The 25,571-nt window shown below is 37.4% G+C and overlaps 1 protein-coding gene across 1 annotated transcript in view; it reads left to right on the top strand.

The window, feature by feature from the left end:
* Positions 1-8,175: 8,175 nt before the first annotated feature.
* LOC134661194 (uncharacterized) overlaps positions 8,176-25,571 on the top strand; it is a 77,768-nt gene continuing 60,372 nt past the window's right edge. Inside the window, exons 1-4 of the mRNA XM_063517163.1 lie at positions 8,176-9,064; positions 11,217-11,349; positions 13,991-14,105; positions 19,069-19,321. Coding sequence (XP_063373233.1) covers positions 8,204-9,064; positions 11,217-11,349; positions 13,991-14,105; positions 19,069-19,321 — 1,362 coding nt within the window. The 5' untranslated portion in view covers positions 8,176-8,203. The remainder of the gene's footprint in view (positions 9,065-11,216; positions 11,350-13,990; positions 14,106-19,068; positions 19,322-25,571) is intronic.

Raw genomic sequence — 25,571 nt, forward strand, 5'->3', positions numbered from 1 at the left:
TTATACGGTACTTGTAAATCTGTTACCTAATACCTAGTAAATATTTTATCCTGATATATATCAGTTATCACACTAGGATACCTATTACCTAGTTGAAAAACTTGTCTGGTTAATAAATAAATGGCAGGGTTTAAAGAGTTCTATCGAAGTGAATACCCCATAGCACGCTGTGTGCCATATATCCTCCAAGTTGAAGTCATTAGGTACATTACGTCTAATTCTGAACAACTGTAGTTTATCTAAAGTACGCGTGGCTGTGCCCCCTTAGTCAATTTAAATTTAGGTTGAACATACCAAAACGAGCCGATTTTAAATAGGTACCTATCAAGATATGCTGGCTATCTCATAAATTACTTTGAAACGAAAACAGAGGTGTGTGTGTGTGATAACTATAGGTATAGCGGCCATATGATCAGTTAAGCCGTTTTTGAGTTATCGCACAAAGTCTCCCCTTCATACTTAAAATTTTTAATTAAATTAAATATTATTTATTATCAGGCAACTAAGGCCTAATACCTTACAAACTAACATACATACAATAAAAAAAATCCTACAAGCTACAAATTATTTCGGCGACACGGTGGTTTTTTGCTATGTCGCATGTTCCGGTGTAGGATTTGGCAGATTCCCACGGAACCGCCGAAACACTACACCAGAAGAAGGCCAGAAGTCCGCGCTCGCGATGGTTTCCAGCAGCGGCCGCGGCACACGCACCACGAACAAGCTGCAGTACACGTAGTGGCGCGATCGCAGCTGGAACTTTCAGCTCGTAACGGATCTTCTTGCGAAGATATTCCACCACATCGTCAGCCGTGGCGGAAACGTGCAGCCGCGATACATATAGCGCCGTATTCGGCGTGGCAATGGCAACTCTCAGGATAGAAGCAATATCTAGATATCCGTAGTGCCACACTGGCTCTTGCGAGGCGCCTTGCCCGGCTTCCGCTCATTGGCTTCTCATCACGAGAAACACGTTCAGGCACCCTCGAAGGTGCTTTTCTTCGTTTTGCAGCACCAGCGTAATCGAGACCAGGAATCGCTGATGACGGAGCAGATGACGGCACGACGAGACGCGGCGTGCGGGGTGCTACCAAAATTGTAGTTATTTTACTTTACTAGTAATACAATGTGTGATGGCATTTCACCAAGCCCCTCTTGCCAAGTTGCCACATTGTACCTAGTAGGTAACTACTCAGTCGTGTCAATCGTGTGTTACAAACGTTTAAAAAAGAGTGTCTTTTAAAAAAAAAAGTTAAGAGATCTGATCTTCAAGCTACAATTTTAAACCATTTTTTTGTTAGCATTTGGTTTAATATTATAAGGTGTAACAAAAGAAAAAGGTTTCAGAAATCTAAATCGTCTTGTACGTATTTAATAATTGAAAACCCCCGGGGCCAAAATTGGTACAAGCAGGTACAATCGCAGGCTTACTGAAAGCTAGTAGTCGCAGTTGGAGCCTTGTTAGAACCACGATTTGTCAGTTAGGTGTCCACAACTAAGCAAGCGTAGCTCACAAAGGAAGGACACTGTAAGTAACATCCTATATGTTAACTGTTATATAACTCGACGAAACGCGAGTTTCATCGTTTGGTGAAACCACGATTCTATTAGTCACCGGAACAATAGCAAGCTTTCCTCGACCTTTCTTGTTACATATATGCAGCAAACCGAAGTAGTTACGCTAACAGAATACAGTTAGTAACTAGTTCCTAATTGTTTATATTTAGGTATAGGTACCTACGTACCTATCTAAATATAAACAAAAAAAAAATGTAAATGTACAAATGTAGTGTATAATTATTTTCCATCGTATTTTCACGCAGACGTACGAACGTGCCGTGCTATTTCAGTCAGTCACAGTACAAAAAGTACTGAGGTTGACTGAATTAGCATAACAAATACAAACGTTTCCGAGAAAATATGATGGAAACAATTATGTACTACATCTGTAGGGTAGGTAGGTATAAGGTAGAAACCATTTCGATCGGGCCGCTACTTTTAATATATGATGTACCTAAACTAAAGTAATGGGTTTGTTCCTGGTTCGTCGTATTCCTGTTTCGTCGTATTCCTGTTTCGTCGGATTCCTGATTCGTCGAAATGTGCTAAAAATGCTAGAAAAAGTACGATCACTGGTGATTACATTAAATCTTCATATTTAGGTAGTAAATACTGGTTTACTGCACGACATATTTAATGATATTTATATAATTCCCACGAAACAAGAATACGACGAATCAGGAATCAGACGAAACAGGAACAAACCGTTGTAAGTAGGTTTAGCGTTCGATCTTTATCGGACAAAATATTTATGACGAAAAACCAGAATATCCGTTTAAATGTTTGTGATGTTAATATTTTTTTCTACTCCAGCACTTAAATGTGTCAATTAAATGACTGACAGTGATATCTAAAGCAATGTCATTTGAATGATTTGTCTATAGGCTCATAAGATGACTGCTAGCAGTCATCTTATGAGTATAATACAACTGCTTTATTTTTTTTAAAGATACAAGTTCCGATCATCTTGATTGAAAGAGGTATGTTTTCATTTACAATAATAACTCTTTTTTTTTTTTAAATAATAACTCAATTTTTTTTAAATAATAACTTTTTTTTTAATAACTCTTTTTTTTTAATAATATATATATATTTTTTTTTTTTTGCTGCAGCTGTCATAGAAAAAGTAATGTATGCAACAGCTCATAATTGGTTCTTAAAATTCTCGGGTCTTTTTTTTTACAAAACTCGACTACGTCTCGTTTTGTAACTTCGACCCTTGAATTTTAAGAACCCTTATTATATCACTGTTGCATAAACTACTATTTTCTACTCCAGCACTTAAATGTGTCAATTAAATGACTGACAGTGATATCTAAAGCAATGTCATTTGAATGCTTTGTCTATAGGCTCATAAGATGACTGCTAGCAGTCATCTTATGAGTATAATACAACTGCTTTATTTTTTTTAAAGATACAAGTTCCGATCATCTTGATTGAAAGAGGTATGTTTTCATTTACCATAATAACTCTTGTTTTTTTTAAATAATAACTCAATTTTTTTTAAATAATAACTCTTTTTTTTAATAATAACTCTAACTAATTGCATAAACTACTAATACAGTTTCATTAAGGGTACAATCGCCTAATGTTATTACTGTTATTAAATGTCATCATTTAAACCAATAACACCTTTGAGGGCATAGTTTGGCGAAGTAATAGAACAGAGTTTTGGTAAGTATTTGATTTACTGCAAACGGGCCGGCGTGCCGCCCGGGAAATCATTTCCATAGCTTAGCCAGCATTCGACTCGGGGCACGTCGAAACCAGCAATAAATATGTATAAACGGATGCCTTGTTTTCACTAGTTTTCCCCAGACGAATGCTCGTATGCGCTCGGTGAGCTATTTAGAATGGCACCCGTCCCGTACTCACCCCGGATGGTTCACAGTTCACACAAAGAATTGAACTCTTCAGCTCAGGCGGGTTTGTCGCACGGTGGATCGATTCGTTGCTTTTATTGCATAATCGGTGAGTTTATGTTACGTTAGAACATGGGCCACGTCAAACATAATGTAGTGTTTACACAATATATAGTTATTGCGAATTACCTATTCGCACGTGTATCGTACAACGTTTTACAGTACATATGGCACTTTAAATTTTCGACATACGCACGGAAAATGCTATTTCCCGCACTAGTTCGGGAAAGTAGCACCATATGTACTGTAATAGTTATTTTCGATGCAAGTGCGAAAGAGAGGAAATTCGAAACGAGTGGCGATAAATTAAAACACGACCGAAGGGAGTGTTTTAAATCGACACGAGTTGCAAATTACCTATTCGCACGTGTATCGAACAACGTTTTACAGTACATATGGCACTTTAAAGTTTCGACATACGCACGAAAAGTGCTATTTTACGCACTAGTGCGGAAAAGTAGCCCCATATGTACTGTAAAGGTTATTTATTACTTCTGGATTTTTTAAACTACATAGTATGATGAAAATAAAATAGTAAGTGCTAATACACTTGCTCGAAAAAGATCTTATTTCATGCAGGTGTATTACTGAAGGACAAAAGGCCTATATTGTTCCCTAGGGAGTTATAGCTTTCTTAGGGTTCCGTACCAATTCAATTCAAAATATAGTTTATTCATGTAGGCCTAGCAACAAGCACATATGAATAGTTATTAGGTATTACATAGGTACATATTACCTTAAAAGGAAAAAACGGAATCCTCGTGCGTCTGTCTGACTGGTTTAAAAATTTATTCGATGCGACCATTCAGTCTACCTTAAGAGGGAAGAATAGCTACTGAAAATTGTAATTGTTTTCATACAATTTCCATTTCGGGAGTAAACGGTTTCCACTAACTAAACAAATCACTTTGATTTTGATGTCGATCGCTTTAGCAATACTCTAGGTTTATAGGTTTCGCTTTTTTTTGTATTGCAAATATAAAAAAAATTAAAACCTATAAATAAACCTACTTTTTCATTGTGTCAATAACATACAAAAAAACACTCAAAAAAATAAAACAACGGGTTGCACTCCGGGAGTGCCGATAGAAGTGAAAACTCACCTCACTATGTCACCGACGCCCGGTAACACGAATAACACGATACATACGTTTAGCGGAGGTATTCTATTTATTTATTATATATTATTATCATTCTCAAATAAGATCACACTTTTTCATTGACATGTTTATTTACATACTGCCATGACAACGTCAAATTATTTGAACATAGGCAAAGAGTGTGTAAAAAGGTAAGTATAGGTTTTGAAAAGGAGTCCGCAACATAAATGTCAAATAGCATTGAGTTTTTCTTTATTGATTTAAATGCCATCTAAATTATGAGTGGCCACCTTACGGGGCTTACGGTCAGTTTATCCTCAAAAAGTGCCCAGCGCAGCTAAAGAAGTTTTCACTTCAAAAATTATGGAGAGAGAGAAGTGGAAAAACGTTTTCTCTTAACAACTAAGTATACGGAGTGATCCGTTGTATACATACGAGTTTCTACCCTCATCCAGGCGCGGCCCGCCTTAAGGTGCGCTTGTGCGGTGCACTCCCATATATAATCAAAATGAAATTATGGTACCTATTTAATATATTACTATTTAAGATCGATCGTAAAAAACTCAATACCAATTAAATAATAACCTTTATTCATTATAAGTTTATAGACAGCTCACCACTACCTACACGGCGTACTCCTATAATTTCATAGAAATCAAAGGTAACGCGCGAAGCGGAGCGCTTTGGATTGCGCTCCTATGGAAAAAGATTTAGTACATTCGATCAATAGGAAATTCAATAAGAGCGAAAGAGAAGTTTCACTGTGGGTCCGCACGTGAAACGGAAGATTTTCTATGAGGGAAGAGGCAAAATCGGTGCGGCGCTCCGAGCCTGGTTGACCTTGCGCGCGCATCCCGCGCGCCATGTTGATGTTGTCACGTGTTTCTAAACAGACCTTAGTCAATTTTAAATTATGTGCGGGAATGCAATTTGGGCTTTTTTTCAGTCTAAATAATGAAACAAGAGTTTAAACAGTTAAAGCACATAATCTGTTTGTTGTGAGGTGTTTAAAAATTAATGAATTTAACGTGAGAATGTGAAAAAGTTTACAAAATCGACTCGAGTTAAATTATGGACGACCTTGAACTTTCGTAGCAATGTTAGTCAAAAACAAAAACTTATATATTTTTTTAAATCAGATCAATATGCAAAAACACCGTGGTTGTGTTGTGTGAATGTCATAAAAGTAACTAGCTTATTTTGTTTTTCGTGTTATCTAAGTATATGTTTTGTGTTTGGCGCGGGCGCGAGCGACGGCTGCGGCTGTGCGGTGAGTTTGTTTGGAGCGAAACAGGTGTGTTATTAACAATATAGCACATCTTTTCATAAAATTGAAATAAAAACATTATATCCATTTGTAAAATGAACTGCAGTTGGCGTCTATCGGTCGTCAAGATATTCGTAATACCGAAAATCTATGAGAGAGTTCAATGACCGGGTGGACGGAAACCGACATCTAGGTACTTTGCGACGGTTAATTGAATGTGTAGGTTTAGTTTTTGTTTTTTATTGTGAGTGAACACCCATAATACATAGCTACCGGCCGCCACTGCCCTCATCTGTTATTTGTGTCAGAATAAGAATACTTAAAAGTGTCATTCAATAGAACTTGCTAACTATGTAAACAAACCGCCATATTAAAATTGACACTGAATGTCAATTTACTAGTAACTTTTGTTTACATAGTTAGCAAGTTCTATTGAATGCAGTGATTGAATGACACTTTATAGGTAAATGCTATTAGAATTTTTTCTAAAGATAACCATTTGTTTATAACATTTTCCTTTACCAATGTGCCTATATGTATAATAAGTAACACACCAGAAACTATCAGAGTAACTACAGACACTACTTATAAAAAATGACATTACTATTGACGGTGTAGTGATTGGAAATGAAGTTAATTTTAAATATCTTGCTTCAGTATTGGAGTAATGACAAAGTAATGCCACTGTAACTATTGATTCGTCCTACAGTAGAAAATCGCAAAAATTTGAAATTTAGTTCAGACTTCAGATGGTCACCATTTCGTTTTTGATTAGCCTGTACCTAGTTTAGTTTTGTTAAATGCCCACTAAGGCTGCGGACTGGACGCAAGCGGCACTCGGCGCGGCGAGCGGCATGTAACGTAGGTACACTCAACACACACACACTCAACTTCACAACTCACCGTATACACTACACTGAAATCTTTCCCGGACCACACAACTACACACCCAGAAACAACGCGTATACCGATAGCGCCGAGTTGCTGGCAGCAAAACACTTTACAGGGTGGAGGGGTTTAGTCCGTAGTCGGCTGGGAGAAAAATCTCCATTACAGTCGAGTCGGGCATGCTACCGGATTCCGGGCTGGAGTATCCAATGAGGATTACCTCCACCGCTGACAAATAAAAACAAGGCCGTTAAAACATTTGGTCGAGTGCAATGCTCGCTAACAAACAAAACAATATTCATTTTAGAAGATGTTACCAGATACTACATAAAAAGTTATAAGTAGCCTAAATATTAAGTGCAACTATGAACTTGATCAACTTTAAATAGATGGACACTGCTTTGATATTATAACTTTATCAGTTAGAAAAATTATGACTGGATTAGCACTTCTGCTCCCACCGGCGCTCTTTCTTTTTCCGTGTCTACCATACCACAAAAGATATCGTCATGTTTTTACTTAAATCGGTGTAAGTACACGCAGCACATGTTGAAATCGAATGGATTTGTTTTTTTTCACGACTTGACAGTTAGTTACCTACGCATTGCTTAATTGATATAATATAAGTACCATACCTATGTACAACCATACCTATGTTTAAAATATTATAATCTCTTCTGGAATTATTCAGTAGTTTGAATTAATAAAAGCATGAATATAGTAATGTTCGTTGTTCATAGTGTCGTAAAAAAATAAATTATTTGCCATTTATTTCATGATGATATCAGTTTGTTATCAACGATTATCTAAGACATGAAATATCGCCGTGTGATAGGGTTCGAGCGAGGCGACATCGCTGACATACTTCTCGCGAATCGAAGCTAATTATTACGCTAACTGAATCACTTCAACGCTCACTACATCTACCATCCATCTGCAACATAACATCCGATAAAACTTTAATATTATACTCGTTCGCGCTTTATGAATAGAACGAGTGAAGTTTCTGTACGCCTTAAACGTGCAGGTGGCACGTGCATACCTGCCTTATTAATATTATTGGTAGTAAGTGGCTGGCTGCTGATAAGGCGCGGACGTACCCGTTCCTTTATGTGTTTACATTCGTTGAGTAACATACCGTCGTTCCTCTTGTGACATCGACACGCTCGTTAGTGCACACAAAGAAATGGTTCAGTGTTAAATTTAAATGTGCGATTGAATTCCATGTAAATCATTAACAGAGCCGAGGTACTGCGGGGTCGTTGCGATCGCCCTTGTCGATAAGTGTTGTCGTCACACTTTCTTGAGTGTTGTTTTAAATGATGTGCACAGGTGTTATAACATGTAGTCCCAAATTTTACTCATTTGACATGTGAAATCCAAATGTAAATTTGCTCATAGATTTTATTATGTTATATATTGTGGTGTGTGAGTGATTAACGTATGACAAAAGTGTTTTTATAAATATGGATAGGTTTAGACAAAAAACTAAAAAAGATAAACCCATAAAACATGTAGAAAAGGAAAAATCTCCTATGTTCACAGACGTAAAGACTATAAAAGAAAATTTAAAAATAAAGGAGATATTAAGATCTGTAAAAATGAACAGTAGTATGCGAATCAAAGCTCCACGAGGCAGTGTTGTAATGGACAAAAATGAGTTTACTGATGTCCAAGAAGATGTTTCCGATGATCACAGTGATCTCCAAGACACAAAACCTGATGACTTGCAAGAAGCCAAGAACTTCGATTTAGTGAATAATTTAATACAAGAGAGTGAAACCCCGAACACACACTTGCAAAATGAAATTTCTATAAATACAGAACCCCAACCGGGGCCCCATCAGGACCTCTTGCAACCAGCACACGATACAGAGTATAACAACCCTCCGACTCAGGAGACTGACATGTCTGCTTCACAAGTCGAAAGTGTGCTCATAGAGCCGGAGGTTCACCAAGAAAACTTAAAAGGCGAAGAATCCCTCTGTAAAGCTGATTCACTACAAACAAAAACAAACATCGTAAAAAACCGGGAGCGGAAATTATCTTTAGACAACACTATGTTAACCCGGCGAGAGAGTTTGTCTCAATCGGAAATGGATCTGCATTCTATAGGAAAATCTCCACTGGAGAGAAAATCATCATTTTTTAGAAAAAAAATGGACAGTTTCTTAAAGAACACAACAGAGATTTTTAAGAGACAGTCGTTAGGGAGCAAGTCTCACACTATGTCCCGTAGAGGCTCCATGTCAGTATCTCTTCAATCTTTAAATGAAAACATGGATACGGTTGGAGACCAATACAACAGAGCTGCACTTAGTCAACAGGTAAGCGCTATATTAGGTATAAAGTTATAAAAACTTTTACCGTAAAATGGGGTGAGTAGGGTCAAAACTGAAATTCAAATCTTGATAACATTTTATTTTTACATATGAAAACTGAATGGTGTATATAATAAGTGTTCCGGACGTTTGTATTTTAGTTTTTATTTTATTTTGGGTAGTTCCATTTCATAACTTTGACGATAAAGAGGAAAACCCACCTCACCCCGTAGTGCCTCGTATTTGGAGTGAGAGGGGTTTTCATACAAAGGTGATTTTGGAAGATTATTGGATCGATTTTTTTTTAGTTTGCGTATTACTATAGCTCCATTTTAAATTGGAATACATTATTTTTGTAGCAGTAGCCTTAAAATCCCTTCTCACCCCCCTCTCAAACCTTCTCTCCCCAATCATAACCCACTTCTCCCCGCGAAACCTACTCACGCCGTTTTACGGTGTGTAAAGTGATCAAATATTTGGGTCTTTAAATTACTATTTGGGACTATTGAATCTGACTATACCTAGATTACGAGCAAAACAGATCAGTCGCGATCTTTAATTGTCTAGTTTCCTTCTTTACTTCGAGCCTCAAGTAGGGTAACGGCACCAGTGGCCAGCCAGGTACCAGTGGTCAGCCTTTTGAGTCGTTTATTGGTCATAAATATCTGGTATATTCGTTTAAACAAATCGCGAGTACTCAAATAGGAGCTTTGATTCCTTATTGGTTAATACGTCACACGACAGGTGCGGTGAGGGAACGGGGGGAAGAAATATACTCGTTCATAGAGGTGGTGTTTGTCGACGAGTGCAATAGTGTCATGTCCGCCATATTTTTTACTGCACGTGGTGTTCTCTTAACAGGCAAGAAAAACTATGTTTTAATGTTAAAAGTTATTGTTTTTGTATATGATTGGTTTATTTATTAGTTTATCTATTAAATTGCATTATATTTGAATGAAAATATCAATATTTCACTTATAAATTGAGGGGGCTGGCCACTGGATAACACTTTTTTCCAAAGAATCCAGTGCCCAGCCCCCCACGGCTGACCTTTGGGTTATTCGTTTATTTTATTATTTTCTAGCCAATGCGACCGTTAGGACCGTTAAATTTACATTTTCAAATTTAGTTAGGCATGCCCTAGTCAATTTAAAGTAAAACCCAGTAGTCAGCCCCATTTGAAATAACGTTTTAATGCGGCTGAGCACTGGGTTTCGCGGATCCAGTACTCAGCCATTGACCTTGCTTGGTACGTCGCCGCCTAAAATATGTCCACATTTTTAAACCCTATCTCATTGAAGTAAGGTTCAAAAGTGTATACATATTTTTGACGTTAACTATACATAACTATCATTTTGCTTTTTCCTGGTCGGTATATGACTTTGTTTATTAATGATAATTAGATCTGCATAGACTCGATTAATTATTTTTTACTGAATACCTACTAGGAACATAATTATATATTACCTGATTTACCTCATTAATTTTTGATGGATTAATTATTAGAAAATAAATATTGCGATTCTTAGTTTACAAGAATAGTGTTAGTTAATTAAGTACATCCAACAAATTTCGTGTCATAAGAATTTTTATTATTAAATAAGTAAGCAAGCAAGTAAGTAATACATATGTATATGCAAAAAAAATATAAACTAAAATTAAAAACTACAACTAACTACAATAACGATAACAAAAATTATAAAGAAAAAATAAATATTATGGTATCGTTGATTTTGATATAAATATTAGTGATTTTGATCTAATTATTATGAATAGTTTATATAGGCTGAGTACTGGGTACACAGAGGCTGCTTACTGGATTTTGGAGGCTGACTACTGGAGAAAAGTGCCAATTTTTGTTTAAACTTAATTAGATATATTTTAAAGAGGATTGTTATTTTTTTTAATATTGTGTATTAAAACTATGATAAACAATTGATCTAACCATGTCATTTGTTTAATTATCCGACTAATCCTGTAGAAATGCCGAACGTTCAAACTTACAAAAGTCGTTATAAGGCTGACTACTGGTGCCTTTACCCTAAATGTGTGTGAAGAAGTATTCGATGGTGCCAGATACTTTTAACGTTTTGACGCGTTAATAAGTAATTAATAATGGATCATTCCATTCTGTTGTACAATCATGTGTGGTAAGCAGGAGGTGCGCGGGAGCGCGGCAAGCGTGGCGTCGAGCTCGACGCTTGGTGCGAGCGAGCTTGACAGCGCGGGCAGCCAGCCTGTCCTCTCGGCCAGCCAGCCCAGCGTCGTGCACATCCAGGGCAGTCCCACCAGTGAGTACACCGACCTTTTCCATTGATAGCCAGTACGCCAACTGGAGCTGAAATAATCTTCACCAGATAAAAACTGACTTTACATAATAGTACTATTAGTAGTCTCAAATGCCATTAAAATTAATAACAATCATTATAATTACAAATAGCCCCAAGACGTAAAACACTTATTGTGAAGGATTTCCATTCTGGTCTTCACGAGTCCAAAGTCCAAATAGTACTGTTTAAAAGCAAAAATGCTTGGCATTAAAAAAAATCGCTATAAGTATCTCAAGAATTCCCCATGGAATCCAATCCAATCAATCGTCCATCGGAACTCGACCTTGAGAAATATGTTTTTAAAACACCTACCTAACTCGCTGAACATGAAGTACGTATCGTTGAGGTGTTCCGTTCTGGTCTTCATCAGCAGTCCCACTTAATCGAATGTCACTGTTTTGAAAGTATGTAAATGCTTTATTTATTGCCTGTATTTCCGCATGAGTTATTCCATTATGAGAATTAGATTTTGACAAAAATAGTACAATGCTGTAAGTACATTTCCAAACAGGTTCAGAAATGTCGGAGTTATGAGATAACAAACATAAGTAAAAACACACAACCGAATTGAGAAGCTCCTTTTGGAATTTTAAAGTCGGTTAAAAAGTCGATGCTCTCACGATTCAAGGTACCCGAAGGAACTTCCACCACTCATGAGGTCGGTGATATGGTGTCATGACCATGAAATGAAGCAGCTCCTAGTTCTGAGAATATGAATAGCCTGAAAAAGATATATGTATCCGGATTTTGTTTTGTAACATAATAGTTCTAAAAATACTTAACTGCCGTAAAATGTGTCTACTTTGATCCCCACTTGGTAATAAGTGCTCAAAAGTCGAGTATAAGTGTTAATGATAAGTGAGGGTCTACCTAACACAATACCTAAATAAAATTTCAAATTTTGATGCAAAGTAGGCATACTCGGTACCTATTGCTTTTTTAACTAATTTTATTTTAAGTAGGTAAGTATTGAAATACAATCATTATAGTCATACAAAATGTATTGCTGGTTGACCAGACGGCGTTACCAATATCGTCCATATTAATTTGCTTGAAATCGTTTAAAATGTTCATAACAGTGATATTAGCTGATTAAATAATCAGTAGGTACCGACGTGATAAAAGCAGGTGTATTTCGTAACTATTAAATAGGTACGGATTAAGAAGCTTAGATACCTTATTCATTAAACTGTTAGATAAAGTTTTTTTTCTGTAATTATAGTTATATCAATATCTCCGTCGAACCATCAATATTTCTGTCGAAGTTCCTTTGGTGTACTGGTGTTGCGGTATTATTAAGGCTGTCCGGCACTATAATTATCTGCACTTACGATAATGGTACTTACCTAGTTTTCTGTTTGGATTACACCATTTGAGTGATTTTTATTTTGCTGTCGATATTTTTTCGTTGGATTTGTATAAAATGAGGCTGGTTTGATAAGCTCCTTATTCTGTTTAGTTTGTACTTGTCGGGGCGGGGCGTCGACCACATCGTATACTTATTCAATACTAACCCCACCGTTGTTGCTAACGAACAAATGCAGTCCTTGCCTAGAGAGGAGGGTTATTATAATTGATCATCAATTAATATAAATTCAATTCAAAAATTATACTGCAATAGGGGAATTTAAAAATTTGTATGAAAATTGTTTTTCGCTTCTAATTCTTATAATAGTAGTATAATAGGTACTTACTTAATCACAAAAATTCTAAAAAAGTCAAACGAAGGGGCATAATAGCTATGGTTAATAATGTTAATAATATACATCAACTTGTATAAAAATATTTTCCATGATGTCAATATCCATAGAGAAAAATGGGGACTACGTTTGTATGGCGGCAGTCTCCTTTCCTTTAAAAAAAACCAGCCAAGTGCGAGTTGGACTCGCGCACGGAGGGTTCCGCACCATCTACAAAAAATAGAGCAACAAAATCGTGTTTGTTGTATGGGAGCCCCCCTTAAATATTTATTTTATTTTATTTTTAGTATTTGTTGTTATAGCGGCAACAGAGATACATCATTTGTGAAAATTTCAATGTCTAGCTATCGCGGTTCATGAGATACAGCCTGGTGACAGACGGACGGAAGGACGGACGGACGGACAGCGAAGTCTTAGTAATAGGATCCCGTTTTTTACCCTTTGGGTACGGAACCCTAATAAGTACCGTACAAAGGACAAATATGGGTTAAAATTATTTTCGTTGTCTTGTTTTTCATCCCCAAAAAATGTGACGGAGGGAGTGGAGCTTTTTGTATGGGGAGAAATTTAGTTTTTAATTTTTCTCATGTTAATTATAATCTACAGCTAAGCAATAGCACTCAACTTTTATTATTTATTTGATTAAAAACAAACGCTTGTATTGTGACAGAGTGGTCAGAAACAAGACACCGAAAAGAATTTTGACCCATATTCGTCCGCTTACGCGTGGTATGTATAAAGGCGGGATTCCACCAGTGTGCGGAAAAACAATTTTTAAGTACCTACCTTCTTAGTCTGTTTTAATAACACAGAACTACACTACAGGGAACTACAGGACTAGTTTTGTAAATTGCATTTGACTGTTTTTAATTAACATTAACCATAGGCTATCTATTTTTCAGGCACAGATAGAGCATATAACCAGGACTCACTCCTCAATTCCCGAGCAATATCCATGAGCTCGGGGCTGGACACCGCGTTCGGACAGCGGCGCCGGAAGACGTCTCGATCCAACAGGTAAGTAGGTAGGTACATTTGGTTTTCACTTGTTCAATAAACCATATAGTCAAAGAATTTAATGTCAGTACTATTTCGTACTCAATATGAAAGTCGCTAAAGTATTTTCAAACCGGAAACACAGTCTACAAAATACAGTCATTCGACGAAGCGGTTCGAAAAATACTATAGGAACCTCATACCTACTACTATCACTGTGACAAGGAACAAAATGGTACTGAAATTAAATTCCTTGACCAAAGCATAAGAATAATTTGCGAAAATCTGTCGATTGCGGATTTCATTTAGCAAATTCTAGTCCTGACAGGGACAATTCAATACTACTCGTAATATTCGAAATAACTTACTTCACTGGCTTAGTTACCTACCCAAAAAGGATCTTAGCCTCTGACACAAGAAAGCGCCACTCTGCCCTATTCTGCGCCAGTTCACGCCGTATACCTATTGGGCACCGCAACCAGCTCCTCTATCTCCCTATCCCCCTATCCCTATTGTTGTAGAAATATTAAATTTTATTATTATATCAATGAAATTGTGTTGTCACGTAGATTCCCCAGCCCGGCTGTGGGCTTTACGCAAAGGAAAATCTACGGACAATATTTATTTCTCAAACATACCAAAATTAAAACTTCAAACCGGTGCTACAACTTATTTCTATCAGCTATTCAGGGCAAAACGGATATTCAATGAAATGTTAGTTTTTGTGACACATCATTTATTTCTGCACTTTAACACTGGTATTATTCTACATGTAAATCACTATGTAAGCTAGCTTTAAGCACCTTATTCTACAAGTGTCAGTCGGTAGCGCTGGGTCGTGCCAAAAGTGGTTCTACAATGATTTACAAGCAGACCTATCTAAATTTGTTAGTCCCTAAATTATCATTTGCCATCACATACGATCTATACTAAATTTACTGAATTAAATCCGAATGAATGCTTCTAGGAGGGAAGGAAAATATACACCAACCTCTTAACGAATGTTACCGCCAGATCAAGCCCGTTGTGCCACTCTCCGCTGTGCTGGAGCCACTTGCAGCAGCACCGCGGAGCACCGCAGAAGGACTCAGGCCTCAGTCGGAAGGTGACTTCTCCTCCACCCAGCAGAAGAACGAAATTCATCATTGTGAACTGTTCACCAGACGCTTAAACGCTTGCTAATTATGGACTGCCTTCCATAATCCAAAATAAACACAACAGCACAACATAACAGCATAACAGCACCCAGTAAGCTGAAAGAAAACATTATAACATTAACAACTAGAAACATGTGGCATCCTAACCTTTCAAGAGACATTATACATTCTGGGTTTCTTACCAGCTGGAAATTCCTAGAGTGGACTCATGTCACAGCTCTGACAAACCCTCCCCACCACATTGTTTCACCAGCAGACTGGAAACAAAACGAATGGTCAAATATGCAGGGACAAGGATTCAACAAAGGAAATAAACCTGAAGACACTATTATATTCTACTTACTGTTGCTGGCGAAAATAACTACTTAATGAGCTTCCTAGCCCATGGATGCAGCGGCTGCTGCATCTCCAAGACACAGATCGATGCTACCAGAGCATGATGTATTTAGCTTCACTTTCTAAATATAAAAATGCCCATCCCGGGCGAAAGCTAACCAGGAAATGATCTCAGGCTTAGTGCCCCTGGGATCACACAATCAAAATAATAGTAACTAATGACATTCATGGAATAATTTTATATTTAAGTTTAACATAAAGAAATAAATCTTATTTATTTATCTAAACATATTTCAGCCTTTTTTATATTTATTAATTAAGTTTTGATTTAAATATTTAATTAATATTATTCCATAAATTCAGAATGAAATTTGAAGTAGCAACACCAATAGCTCCAATTTGTTTCTTATTGGCTAAGTGGTTGTCATATATATTGTTGCTACATCAATGACTTCCTTGCCACAAAACAAAACTAAACTATATTTGAGATCAATATAAAACTGGCCTATCCATGCAAAATGCCGTGTCACAAGACCCCTCTCCCCGCTGTAGCGTTTTACCAAGGGTTACCAAGGGTTTTACTCAGCGACTAACCTAAATAATGTGTCACAAACAAAGGAAAAAATACAAACAACCTCCACCATACTTAGTATGGGAGTACCCAAAAACCACAACCGAAGTGAAGCCCGCAGGTCTCGAGATCCCTCTCCAAAAAAGAAAAAACCAAAGCAAACCAAACTATCAATCAACACTACATGCCAAAACTGCTAAACCAATAAATTTTGAATCTAAAATTGTCGAACCCACGCAACACTAAATAGTACAAACTTAACGTGTGTGGTATCCGAACACATCAGAAAAATCCACACAACGCGATCTAAATATCTAACAAATTATGTATGTGGTATCCGAACACATCAGAAAAATCCACAACATAATTTCTAACTATCCAGTAAACATTCCCTTGGTTTTACCAGCACAACTTTATCCAGTTGCGCTGGAAAAACCAAACCAACCGCCAGGACTGATGTTCAACATACTAAAATCTTCTCCGCTAGACCGGGCAAAATTAAAATCAAACAATTCCTACTGCTAAGTTTACCTATATAAACTAGAGTAGCTTAATACGAAATTGCATTCCAAACGGAATTCTAAATATCTTAGTTAGCTAAATTATAATTACGTGTTATGTGCCTGTGAACGTGTGCTGAGAGAAAAATAAACGGACTACATAACCAAACCGAAAAAAACAACGTCCGCGGTATGCAGTGCGCGCCCTGCGATACCTCACCAAAATAAAGCCTCTCCTTCTCACACCAAAAAACAACGCCAATCCACACATGCACGGGATCCCGCAACGTATTGGCTAAAACCATCAGCACCATAACACCCAAAACTCTGCGTGACCTTGCACGACAGCAAAAAAAATCCCACATTAAAGACTTTGCTCTTGACGTAAATTGAGCTATGGTTGTGCCGCTCCATACATTCATCCCTTTCAGTTCGTAGCATCCATCCACGTTCATACTGAGTGGTGAAACAGTAACACCTGTTCGCCACGTCTCTGACAATTGGTGATCAAATATGACTTTGCAATATTTGACACTGTTGCTAAACTACAACCATAAAAACCTGTATGAGCTCTGTTGTTCAGTCAACGGTGGCGGCACGGCGAGCAGTACCCAGTACGCGGGCCGCACGTCCACCGTTCACCCTGTTCAGTCAACGATGGTGGCGCCGGGAGCAGTATCCTGCACGCGAGCCGCACGTCCACCGTTCGCCAAACCAGAAGCTGCTACCTTCCCTTTCAGGTCTTTAATGTGCCATGATCCTATACAGTGACCATCTTCCGTCTCTAACTCGTAGACTAAAGGCGACAACACAGCCTTTACTCTACACTTAACGTATCTCGGGGCGAGTTTCGCCATCCTGAAATGTTGTGCGTCACTCTGCAGCTCTGCAGATAATTACGTTTCCATACTAAATCGCCTACTGCAAATTGTTTTGGACGTCTTCTCAAATTATAATTCCTAGCATTTGTTTCGTGTGCTCTCAATAAACGTAACCTAACCTGATGAAAAATATCCTTTAAAATCCCGAAATTACCCGCATCTGTGTCTTTATAAAACGACCCATTGATAACTGGCTCTCTAGCATGAACTAAAAAGAAAGGAGACTCATTTATGGTTTCATTCACCGCACTGTTTATTGCAAACTGAATTTGGTGCAGTTTTTCATCCCAAGTTCTATGGTTCTCCTCTACGTACGAAGCTACAGCTGTCATGACCGTTTTATTGTATCGCTCAACCAGGTTTACCTGTGGAGTATACGAGGTCCGTAAAAAACTTTAGGTACGTTATACCGCTTCATCAACTGTCTAAATTCCGATCCCGTAAACTGAACTCCGTTATCAGTAATTACGGTTTCGGGTACACCGTGCTTCAAAATAACATGGTGCTCATAAGTCTTCGCCACCAACGCGCTGGTTGCGCTGCGAAGCGGAAAAAGAAGCGTATACTTCGAGAAGCAACACGTAACCACAAACAAAAACGTAAATCCTGCACGAGAGCGCGGAAGAGGACCTACCAATTCAATGCTCAACGTCAGCATTGGTCGATCACATACTTTTGGCTGTCCCATCAGACCTGGAGTCACTTTCTGTGAGTGCTTATAGGCTGCACAGGTATCGCAAGCCTTCACGAAATCGACAACGTCCTTATACATCCCTGGCCAATAGTATGTCAACGACAACCGCCTATGAGTTTTAAACACTCCAAAATGTGCCGCGGTTGGTTCGCAATGATTCGCGTGTAAAACAGCGTAAATTATTGTAGAACCACTTTTGGCACGACCCAGCTCTACCGACTGACACTTATAGAATAAGGTGCTTAATGCTAGCTTACATAGTGATTTACATGTAGAATAATACCAGTGTTAAAGTGCAGAAATAAATGATGTGTCACAGTGTATGACATATTTTAATGGGAATCGTATGTAACTATTTTAAGGCCTCGGTTTTGAATATGTACCTACTTGGTAGAGATAAGATATATTTGACCCTAGTTTTTAATGTATGTACTAATTATATGCATGTACCTATTACTTCTTCGACGCAATGTATATTGTTTAGAATAAAATAAAATAAAATAAAATAAATAAAATATCCTTTCTGCGCCTCCAACTTCCATCTTCATTCCTGATATGTCCCAGAATCTTTCACCAAAATTTTGGAAAGCAGTTCATATGAAATGAATTTTGTTTTAGCAACTTAATTGAGTACCTACTTACCTTTAGCGATAAGACCGCCTGTTATTACCTCTGTCTAATTGTCTTTGTTTATGTTTTTGTATGTACATGTATTGTAAACTGTATGAGGTGTGCAGTGTGCAATAAAGAGTATTGTATTGTATTTTATATAGATATTAAATATATAGGTATGATCAAAATTGTATAATACCTAGCTTATGTCTGACATTGGTCGTATCTTTCAGAGTAACATGGGTGGCTAGTGAAGGCTTGACCAACTACCTGCGCCGTTTGACTCAAGATGAGACGAGCATGGAGATGTACGCAGCCCATTCGTACCAGGACTTCTCGAGCATCCCCGAGAACTCGCTGCACGAGCCGAAGACCGACTCGAAAGGCCGGCGGCTCTCCTACCAGCGCGCCGTCTCCGGCGAGGATCCCGCGCCCAGACACGACTCCAGCTTGAAGAGGAAACCTTTAATTCCAGAACATTCAGAGGTATGTTCTCGTGATTTATTGTTACTCTACTAGAAATCTTAGTGCTTTTCGGGTTGCTACTTAATGGCCAATCTGAACAAGGCCTAGTTTGTTATGTTATCCTTCAACGCAAAGAGTAATAAATAATAATATTCTTCAGCCATATACGTTTCCGAAAAGTGCGTCTTTTTCGGCCCAAAAACTCCGCTCCCACCAGTCCCACCACTTCAGTTATTACAGCGGATGGCCAATTCGAACTTTACAAATTATTTGTACTCATAATCACACCACCATAATTATCACCTAAACAACTAGATAGGCCTACAATACTGAATAGGTGGAATTTGAATAAAAACACTTAAAAATAGGGATTTATTTACCTATGTATAGGTTACAGGAAATATAGGTTTTATTTCATACGGTCAAGCCAGGGTCGATCCTTCGAATAAAAACTATACTTAGTAAAAAATATAGGTATACATACAAACATGAACGCTGAAAACAATAAACTCTTTTTGTTTGGGCAGTCGTGTAAAAATAGTGAGTCTCACTGCGAATCTCAAGGCAAGGAACATTGCAGTTAAGAGTGAGTAGGTATATCAAAATGGTCGCTTCAAATGGTCGAGTAAACTGGCGGCCTAGCCAAGGTGACAATCGCTACCGCTTCGCTATCGCTTCGCTATCGAATCGCTTTGGGTCTCTCTATCACTCTTCCATATTAGTGCGACAGGGACAGTTGCGTTTCTATAGCTACGGAGCGTTAGCGATTAGTACTTTGGCTACGCCGACTGTATTTACTTAAATATTATGTGTTATGGTTAAAATTTAAGTAGATACTTGTATTTAAATATGTCTCTATACGTGCAATTAAGAGTGTATATATTGTCTCTTAGTTTAGGAATTTAATCTGAAATTAATAATACTTTATTATGTCCAATAAGAAACATGAGCTCCCCACCTACGCTGGGTGCTGCCCGATCCCCCCATTTAGGTATTGTCGTTATAAACTGTCAAAGGTTATTTTCTTAACAGTTTATAGGTATAAGTAGAACAATAGCTTCTCTAATGTGTATGTGACATAAAATCTCAAGTTTCAGTGCTATTTTAATCCTGTGTTTACATGCCCTAGACGCCCTGGAAAATTCTTAACATTAACTATGTATAGGTAAATTAGGTATACCTATCTATATTATCATGAATATTATTTGCTTGTCATTCCTGTGGAAAACAAAAGGCTGCTTTTAGTATGAGGGCACTTCCCCTTCATGTATTTGTATGCCTACTTTACCGATAATTACGGCATTATAGGAGCTCACTTCGATTTAATTTTGCTATTAGATTAAAGAAAAAGAATGTAACAATAAAATAACGCCATAATTAAAAACGCCACTGCAACAACAACAATATCAATGATTAATTGTAGGTAAATTGTTTGTAAAACTCCGTTGTCTTCAATAATAATTTTCCTAACAGTTTAACTTCTTCCGACAGGAGAATATCTTTTATATTTAATTTACCTAGGTATTGGTGCTGGAATAACGAAAAGATACATTTTTATTTTATGTATTACCTCGGAAAAGTCACTTCTGATTTATTATTGGGTTGCGCTAATTGCTTTTCTTTCTCAACATATCAAAAGAAAGTGGCGTAGCGTCGAAACGCAATACATCACGAAGTTAACGACATTAAAAATCGAAGTTAATAAAAAGCCATTAAAAGTCCGCTAGTTGGGGCAGGTGCACGGAGCGGGCGCAGTTAGCGTTGCTCATACTATTTTTCGTTAGACCCGCTCACCCGCTCTTTGCAATCGCGCCAGCTAGCGGACGCCCTAAAAGAATTAATATTTTCTACGAGCGTTCTATGAACACGCGTCAAAATGGGTAAAAATAAAAAACCTGGTGTCACTCTGACGGCAGAACATTGCAGTAATACCTATTGCAACGGGGGCGATTTTTGAAATAACTTCGAAATAAAGAGCAGTAGATATTGGCTTGTGACCTATAAAATTTTGGCAAATGTACTAAGAGGGTAGAAAGTGCAAACGAAGGTCTTTTCAATTATGCTATCAAAAAACGGTTAGATTGCAAACGACGTGCAGGTATGGTAAGGTAAAATGCGGCTTAATGCGCAGGTTTTTCGCGCACTGAAGGTGTATATAAAAGCGTGCCCACTGCCGCCCGCCGCCAGTGGGGTCGAGTTCCCGCTTCGCCTCGCGACTGATATCTCTCAACCCTCGCGACAAAACACACCGAACTATTCAAGGCTATATAAAAAACCATTAAAACGTATCGCTCTTTTGAACGCAGCTTTCCGCGGGTCACTTTTTAAACACCTTTAATAAAAAATATCTGGTTTTAAATACAGTTTCCAGGATTAACACGCTGTTGTAAACTTTCTAACATACGGACGAAGTAAGTTTTGCGAGTTTTCGCCAGTTACTTCACAATAGTTTTCCGACAACCCGTAATCTGGAACAATTAAAAGCGATAAAAGTTTTGACGTTAGATTGATTTAGAATTTATTTTTATAATTTTTGTGCATGCAAGTATTGGATGTGCATAGTTTCAAGGTGAGTTTTACACGTAGATGAAATAAGTAGTTATGTATTAAGTAAGTAAGTTAGTAGTAAGAGTTGAATCTGGCATGAAGTAAAGTTTGAGGGCGGGTGTTGGGATTGGCGTAACAGGCGGGTAAAGGTGGCGGTTCGTGGCGGTGTGTTCGTTATTGGGTAAGTTTGGCGGTTGCCGGCTCGTCACGGAATGAACTTTAGTACCAAGCGGTGTTCGCGATAAAATCTGCCTTGATATTGATTTAGGGCAAGGTGTTTCGTTAACTCGACACTTAATTTTACACTCTTAGTAAACTAGGCCAGAGTCTTTCACATTTACCAAGAGGATAGGCCGCGGCCGCTTCAAATCGTATTTTCATACATACGTAGTCCTCATTTCCTCTGGATATTAACATTATTTTATAAATATTTTGACACAGTTTGTTGTACAGTCGACGTCAAAGATATGTTAACATGTTTCGCCTTATTACAAAGGAGTAAGGTGCAAAATTGTAAACATATTTTTGACGTCGATTGTATATCAACCCCTAAGTTTATTTTTTCGAATCTTTAATTATTATAAGGGTAGGTATGCCTACCTACCTACGTTAGCTAGTAGATGTAGTGCATCTGGCATGTTTTGTGAAGCTAGAACAGACAGTTTTCCGGCAATCATGCGCAAGATAATAAGTAGTATCTCTGCTAGATCGAGTTATAGTCCCAAAAGTATTTTGAATGTTATTTAATATTTAAGTAAGTAATGTTGAAATCGAATCTTATATAACTTTAAACAAGCAATTCTTGTGTATTATTTATTTATATGTATATATATTTCGGGCATCTCGGGAACGGCTTCGATAAAATTTGCTATATGGGGGTTTTCGGGGGCGAAAAATAGGTAGGTTTTATCTCTGGGAAAACGCGCATTTCTGTGTTTGTTCCGAGCAAAGCTCGGTCGCCCAGATATTGTAGGGTTAGTTGTTGATCAATGAAACACTAAAAGTTTAAGCCTTCCTATCTCTGGTGTTTTTAAAGTTATGAGTGTGATATTTCGTATGAAGATAAACAATTTATTTGGCTATCATATGGCGTTCTTGGTTTCTACTTATTTTTAACAGTTTCTGTATTATAAAATTTATAAAGCTTTTTTTGAAAAATGAGTTTTGTTTCATTGTGTACTTGTGCATGTTTTCAATGAAACACTCTAATTTTTACAGTGAAACAGATGTAATACGAGGGGCGTTCAAAATATTCTCGGTATTGATATCTTACGACCTCTTCTAAAATTTCTTTCGTTACTGGCCGCTAAGGTTTATTCATTGACATTAAAAAAAAGTATAATTCAAACCGAGATAGTCTTTTGTTTTTCTGCAATTGCTGAACAAACATGAACATCCTGTGCGAATTGACAATGTTAACTAAATTAGAACATCGATGCGTGATAAAATTCTTGACAAAACAGGGTAAAAATCAAAAAACCATAAAAGAGGAAATGGATTGTGTTTACCGTGAGTCTGCTCCTTCTTTATCTACCATTCAAAAGTGGTCAAGCGAGTTTAAACGCGGAAGGGAGAGTATTGAAGATGACCCTAGACCTGGCCGGCCTGTAGTAGCTACTTCACAAGAAAATATTGATAAAGTGGAAAAACTTATATTGGAAGATGGTCGAGTGAAGGTAAAATCTATAGCACAAGTAACCAATCTCTCTATTGGTATCGTACATGATATTATACATGACCATCTTAATATGTCAAAAGTAAGTGCAAGATGGGTTCCGCGAATGCTGACTCGGCTTCAAAAAGACATGCGTGTAGCTTGTTGTTCCGATTTTATTGACCTGTGCGGTGAAAATCCTGATGAGGTGCTGCAAAGAATAGTTACTGGAGATGAAACCTGGGTTCATCATTATGACCCAGAGAGTAAACAAGAGTCCATGCAGTGGCACATTAAGGGTTCAGCTCATCCCAAGAAGTTGAAGGTCATCCCTTCAGCAGGCAAGGTCATGGCCACGATATTTTGGGATTGTGAAGGAGTATTACTAATCGATTATAAAGAAAAAGGTGTAAATATCACAGGACAGTACTACGCTAACATTCTACGTCAATTAAAGGATGTAATTAAAGAAAAGAGGCGAGGAAAGTTAACCAAAGGTATTCTGCTTCTGCATGACAACGCCCCCGTCCATACTGCTCATATTGCCAAGGCAGCTATTGTTGAACGTGGGTTTAAAACTGTTACTCACCCACCGTATAGTCCGGACTTAGCCCCCAGCGACTTCTTTTTGCTCCCCAATCTTAAAAAGGATCGGCGTGGAAATAAATTTTCTGACGATGAAGCATTGAAGGCGGCAGTGGAGGAGCATTTTTACACGAAAGATAAAAAATATTTTTACGAGGGATTAAAAAAAATAATTGATCGATCTTTTAAGTGTATGAACATAGGGGGGGAGTATATTGAAAAATAAAAATATCAAACTTTCGTACTTGTTTGTTTTCATTCTCATACCGAGAATATTTTGAATACCCCTCGTATATATAGTCTACCATGAAACATCCTTAATAAACATTGAAACGTTGTAATAAATAAGTTACATTAATACATACATCCTTTCAATCAATTAATGAGAAAGGAAAGAAGAAAATAGTGGTAGGCTGAAATTTGTTATTTAAAAGGATTTCCAAAATATGGAATCGTTATAAGATTGCTGAAATATCTAAAAGCGAAAGACTTGTTTCATTGTACGCACACCTAAGTTTCATTGTAAATCGAAAATCTGGTCGGCACTTACGGCATGCTGCGAGAAAGGCGCCTTTTATGTCCACGGAGCATGTGGTGGACGCGGGAGGGTTTTTAGCATCTCCATGTTTGATATCATACACTTTCTTGCAACATAGTGATTATAAACGACTGTTTCAATGTTAGACATATGACCTTAACCTTGCCATCAATGAAACATTCAACATATAAACTATCCTATCTCAGCCATTTCTAAAGTTAAGTATCTTATATTTTGTCATATGGTAGACAAATTATTATCAATTTTCATGGTATTTTAGTTTCACAAATTTCGCACATAGTCTTTAATTAATTAAAAAAATAATGAGTTTGTTTCATTGTGTACTAATACTGGTGTTCAGTGAAACATCATGTTTCATTGTTTACTACATGTAAATATGTTTCATTGTGAGACCCCCTAGGGTGTTTTTTGAAACAATTAAAAAAAACTGCACCAAAGAGTGAAAGAAATTTAAAAATATTTAGCTCCAAAGTAACTTTAATACACATAGAACACAACAAAAAATTAAATAACGCCAAACTAGACTCTATATCTTGGTAAAAAATTGCGAAACATAAATGAAAAATATTACTTTTGTCACACGAATTCACAATAACGCTCGTAGCAACATGCTCCTTCTCCGAGGCGCGCTCACGTATTGGGGAGGTGCTGGGGGTCCTTGAGCCTGCCCTTGCTTGACAGACGGCACTAGCTGATAACACCTAGTTTCCGAAATATCGCAAAGTTTCACTGTGTACGATGGTTTCAATGTTCGACAACTGACCCTACCTATAATATAATACTAACCTTTAAGTTAAATTTATTTGGTTTTTTTTTCACTTGTTACTAACAACTATGAAGTCTGTTCTTCGAAATAAAGATATTTTATTATTTATTATAAGAGTTAGGAACATTTAATTTTTATTTAAGAAATCTGTTTTTCGCTC

Source organism: Cydia amplana, chromosome Z (assembly GCF_948474715.1).
Source record: "Cydia amplana chromosome Z, ilCydAmpl1.1, whole genome shotgun sequence".
Lineage (NCBI taxonomy): Eukaryota > Metazoa > Arthropoda > Insecta > Lepidoptera > Tortricidae > Cydia > Cydia amplana.